This window comes from Arachis duranensis, chromosome 9 (genome assembly GCF_000817695.3).
Source record: "Arachis duranensis cultivar V14167 chromosome 9, aradu.V14167.gnm2.J7QH, whole genome shotgun sequence".
NCBI classification, from domain to species: domain Eukaryota; kingdom Viridiplantae; phylum Streptophyta; class Magnoliopsida; order Fabales; family Fabaceae; genus Arachis; species Arachis duranensis.
The window spans coordinates 64,487,536-64,493,333 of NC_029780.3; the positions used below are offsets into that span (position 1 = coordinate 64,487,536).

At 42.8% G+C, this 5,798-nt stretch overlaps 1 protein-coding gene across 1 annotated transcript; it reads right to left on the minus strand.

Moving 5' to 3' along the window:
* Positions 1-1,816: 1,816 nt before the first annotated feature.
* LOC107465629 (uncharacterized) lies at positions 1,817-2,341 on the minus strand. Its single transcript, XM_016084607.1, has one exon. It carries the CDS (start codon positions 2,339-2,341, stop codon positions 1,817-1,819), a length of 525 nt encoding a protein of 174 aa, XP_015940093.1.
* Between the last annotated feature and the right edge of the window lie 3,457 nt (positions 2,342-5,798).

Sequence of the window (5,798 nt, forward strand, 5' to 3'; positions counted from 1 at the left end):
GTTTATCAACCTCCCCACATTTAGACCTTAGCATGTCCTCATGCTAAAATAAGAAGGAACTAAGGGGTGTGACATTTATTGAATGCAAGTAAACTATATGAGTCCTATCTAAATGCAACTACCTAAAGTAAATGCAAATGCTTAGTTCAAACAAATCAATTCCCAAGAGAACATGTGTAAGCACAATAGTTAGGGCAATATGAGTTAAGTCCAAACCACAATTGTATTGAATTATCAAAAAGAAATTCAAGCTTGCAAGAATATAGATAATATGGGTGAATACATGTAATTAAACTTTTGAACCCTCACCGGATGTGTATCCGCTCTATTCACTCAAGTGTTTAAGGGTTAATTCACTCAATTCTCTTCTAATCAAGCTTACCGAAATTTGATTTTCTTCTAACAATCAACACTTATTCAATGCATGCATACGTTCATCACGAGGTCTTTCATTTAGGTTGTAATGGGGTTAGGGTCAAGGTATGATGCATATATGGTTAAGTGAGCTCGAGATTTGAATCTTTGATAAGCTTAAACTTCCCACCTAACCTATGACATCCTATATAATTAAGTTCTAACCTAACTACCCATTCCTCACTTTTCCACATACTCATGCATTTCCTTTTCATTTCACAACACTTATGCATTGATCTTTATTGAGCTTCACTTTGCTTTGGGGCATTTTGTCCCCTTGTTATTGCTTTTTCTTTTATTCTTTTTTTTATTTTCTATATATTTTTTTCTTTTGTTTTTCTCATTTTTTTTCTTCCTATATACAAGAGCATCAATGCATAAGATCTTATACATTCAATCAATACATGAATATGTTCCCAATTCTAAAATATGAAAGTGTACTACCCTTTTTATCCCATCCAATGTTCCCAAGCCTCACCAACTTTGAATAATAAACACTCTCACTAGCCTAGGCTAATCAAAGATCTAAACAAGGGACTTTCATTGGTTTTCCGCCTTGGGCTTGTAATGTGCTAGAATGAGAATAAGCTGGTTAAGCATATGCTCAAAATTGGCTAACAATGGAGAGTAAAAGGTAGGCTATTTGGGTAAGTGGGCTAATGAAATAATGGCCTCAATCATACAAATGCATGAGTACAAGAAATAAATGGACATATAGAATCAAACAAATCAAGGATCACAATCATAGATAGAGAACAATTTCACACAAGAATGGAAAATAAGTGGTTATAAAATGTAACCACATCAATAGGCTCAAGTCTCACAAGCTTGTGTTCTAGGCTCAATACATGCTTCACAAAGTATGAATTCAAGCAAGTTTCACCAAGAATTTTCTTCAATCAATTGGGTTGGTGCCCTATAATTAAATTTCTTCAAAAATCTTAATATTTGACTAAGCATTGTTGTGATTGAAAAATTCAAAAAAAAAAATTTCCTTAGTTCACCCTTTCCTTTTCCGCTTAAAACCACTTTCTTATGCAAAAAGGGTGACTAAGTCTTTGCAATTCAAAGTATGTTTTCTAATCACAACCACAAACTAAAAAGAAAAATATGCAAAAATGTATAAAGAAAAATCCAACTAAAAGTATGAAATCTATCATCTAAAACATTTAAAGATATCCACAAGCATCAAAATATCTAAAATCCAAAATAAGCAGTAAAGGTATCCAAAACGAACCAAAATAGCAAGAGTATCTAAAATGAGCTCAAAATGCATCAAATATATACAAAAAGGTATGCAAAATAAGATAACTAGGAAAGTGGCCAAAATGTTCACCAGTCCTCTAATGGTGGTGCTACCGGTGACCTCCCCACACTTTAAGATCGAGCATCGTCCTCGATGCTAAACCGGAGGATCAGTAGAAGGTACAACGGTAGGCTCTGGCTGTGGCTCTGGGACCGGCTCCGCATGGGTCTGTGGTGTCTCTGTGGTGTCTGGAGCAGCTGGAGGGGCATCCTGCTGAGTCGGTGCCTCCGCATTCTCCTCTTGATGATCCTGCTCATCAAAGGCCGGAGAGTCGGGAAGCGGAGGTAACTCAGCGCCAAGAGAGATGAGCGCCTGGTCCATCCGATCCAGTCGGCATCTGACATGGAGCCTCTCGCGCTCTAAAAACCGAAATAGACGCTGGACCAGTAAGTAGGTAGGCTCAGGTGCTGAAGGAGGGGCTGTCGATGAAGATGGAGCTGCTGCTGTAGAGGCTGATGGTCCAGCTGTCCCCACTACTGCTCTAGCCCTGGAACGGCGTCTAGCTGGGGGTTTCTCGTGCACCCAACCACCCCAAGGAATAGTAACCTCCTTGTCGTCGTCATCTGGGGGTGGTGGTATCACATCATCATCCAACCAGGGGACCTCAGCTAGGGCGGCCATGCTGGTAACCAAGGTAGGGAACGGAAGTAGGCCACGAATGTGTGCTCGCCACATACACTGTCGGATCAATCGAGGAAAATAGACCTACTTCCCCTCCATAACACACCCAATCAAAAGTAGCATCTCCATAGGGATCTCAGAGAAGTGAGTGGTGGGTAAGACATAATGGGCAAATATCATCTGCCAAGTCTTGACCTCTCGAGTCAGATGAGCAAAGAGCATCCCCTTAGGCTTAGTATTGTTCGCATCCATGACCCATGTAGCATCCGGTAAACCGATCACGCGCCTAAGCGCCTCATAGTCAAAGGTCATGCTGTGAATAGCCAACTCAGCCTGCTGATGGGCGCAGGTGCCATCAGGAAGATGTCGGCACTGCAATGCCTCCTCTATAGCAGTCTCAGTAATCATGACCTCTCTACCCCTCAACTGAACTGAATCCAAAGTGGGACGGAAGAAATTGCAATAAAATTCCTTCACCCAAGAGATGTTGATATCCCCCAAATCTCTGTCAACAAAATCCATACCCAACTCTAGGATCCGACTAGTAATTGACCGTCTCACATTATTGGGAAGGACAAGTTTCTTCTCGGTGTTTAGTTTCGTCATCTGATACTTGGACAGGCGGAGCTCACAGTAAAGATTGGGGAACTTGGTTGGATCGGTAGAAGGTAACAACTGATTCTCTTTTTTCTTCGTCATTCAGAGGATTCTTAGCATAATTCTTGTAGATGGAGGGAATAGAGGGTGTAGAGTGTTTTCTTTTCTTGGAAGAGGTGGCTATAGCTTTTCCTTTATCCGACATCCTGAAAAAAAATATGAGAGAATATAAGCAATAAAGCATGTAGCATATAGCAATTAAGAGCAACTTCAAGATGTAAGATGAGGTATTGAAAACTTGGTGTGCAAATAAGCATAGACGGAAACATAAACCAAGAAATCAACACAACCACAAAGTATACACTTTTAAAGAATAGGCATGTTCATCATCACAACTCAAAGGAATGGGTAATGAATCGAGTAAAGAGAACTGAAATGAGTAGATTAAACAAGTTAGTGAGTAAGAGGTGAGATTGATAGTTAGTGTTATGACGAAAGAAAGCTTGCCAACAAAAGGGTTCACAAAATGCATACAATGTGATGGTCACTAAAGTCAACAACTCATATTCATTAAGCAATGAAAGCATCGTACCTTTGAAAGAATGGTTAAAGAGAGTTAAACGTGAGTAGAAGTTAAATGGTTAACGAAATTAGTGAGTTAAAAAGAAAAATGAGGATTAGTGGCATGATGACATTTATAGGAGTCGTGGCTCATGTTCACAATGTACAAGGCCAATCCTGGAAGTCAAAAGTAACGAGAATTAGCCCAAAATTATAATAAAGACCAAAATGAAATTAAATTTCTTGAAAATTGGGTAGCATCTCGGCTTAAAATTGGACGTTCCCAGATGGCAACGTAACACAACTAGCATGATTACAATATCAATTAATCACAACATCAATAAGATAGCATCCAGGCAACACAGATTGCACACAGAGCAACTCAAAAGTGGCACTTATCAGACAAGTCAGCAAACAGAATATGAACACAAACGGAGCACTTATCAGGCCTAGAGTCCTCTATCTAGTCCTAGCTACCTAACCGCAATTATTTCTAACTAACCTAACATGCAAAATTCAATCTCTAACTAACTATCAGAAAATTACAGTAGCTAACAGAATCAAACAAATGAGAACAAACAGATTTTGAGCAGGAACCTGAGAGTTGGAAAGAACTGAGAATGGAAAGGGGAATTGGGGCTGGAAAGGAAGCAACAGAAGCAACGAGTTGCACTGTCGTGGACAATGGCAGTGAAGATGGCGGCGGCTGCGGCGGCGTGTGGGTCGTGCGAGAGAGCAGAGGGCAGAGTGAGTGGGTGAGAGAGAGAGAGGACGAATGGGAGTTGGTTGATGGTGAGAGAGGGAGGTTGGGGTTGGCCGTGCGGCGGTGGCGACGGCACTGCTGTTAGCGGCGGTTGAGGGTGAGAAGAAGAAGAAGATGATGAGGGAGAAGAGAGAGTGCGCGACTGCGCAATGTCCTTCGCGCACTAGGGTTATCCTATTTTTGAATCGACGCGAGCGCGCACCATGCGCGTCCGTGTACATTGATGAAACTAGGGACCCACGTGTGAGCGTACAGCGCGCTCAAGCGTGGATTGGCAAATTATTCAAGGGCGCGTGCGCGTACAACGCGCACACGCGTACATGGGGTTGGGCTGGAGCGCGTACATTGTGCGCACGCGTACATGGGGTTGGGCTTGAGGCTTAGAGTGGGCTTGACGCACGCCCAACTCTCTGGCCAAAGGCCTGGAGTGGCATCATATAAGCGACGCGCGCGCGGCGAGCGCGCGTCCGCGTATATTGAGAATTTGTCGGAAGACGCGCTAGCGCGATGTGTGCGCTCGCGTCTATTCCTCCTTTAGGCATATGGGCGCGCACACGGCGAGTGCGCGTCCGCGCTGATTGAGTTGGGCTAGCGGCTTAAAGTTGGCCCAGATCCAGCATAACTCTCTGGGGGCTTGGCTCAAAAGTTGCAGCAGCAGATCGACGCGGACGCGGCAGGTGCGCGTCCGCGTACATGTCCTTGTTCTTATGATCGGCGTGCACGCACGTAGTGCGCGTCAGCGTGGATTGTGTTGGGCTCAGGGCATAGTGTTTGCCCAAGAGATGCCCAACTCTCGGGGATGTGGGTGATGATGCATCCGCTCATGGACGCGTGCGCGTACATCGTGCGCGCGCGTCCACCCCCTCTCTACTTTTTTTTTTATCAGAAAAATTATGCTGGGTGCTCCCCATACTGCTCACAACTCTTTATTCAATCAACCATCATACAATTCACAAAAATGCAATTTGATATTATTCATCTACTACTAAACACAACATACATGTGACTAGCTAACAATTAAGTTGTACCAACAAATTTATATGACACATCTACCTACAATGGCAACTCAAATCACTTATTAAGCAAAAATAAAAGGGAATGGAAAGAGTTTACCATGGTGGGGTGTCTCCCACCTAGCACTTTTACTTTTAAGTCCTTAAGTTAGACATGTTGAGGCGCTTATTGTCATGGTGGCTTATGTTTGTACTCATCCTTGAATCTCCAAGGATCCTTGCCTCTCAATTGGTTGACAGAATTTCCAACCATTTTCATCAAGCTGGGGCAAAGTTCTACCCAAGATATGAGTCCCCATAGTTGGTCTTCACATAGCAAACCGGGATCCCATATCTTATCCTCACACCCGTCTTCAATTTGATCTTCATACTTTCTCTTTTCGGGTGGTTGACATATAGAATTCTCTTTAACATACCAAGCCTTCCGTTGAGACCCTTGTAGAGTGGAATTCTTCCAATCATCGTTCCTATACCTTGAAGCTTTGACCTTAATGAGCCTAATTCCTAACTTGCAACCACTACA

Coding starts and splice junctions, on each gene's coding strand:
- LOC107465629 (XM_016084607.1), bottom strand. CDS start 2,341: ATGGCCGCCCTAGCTGAGGTCCCCTGGTTGGATGATGATGTGATACCA.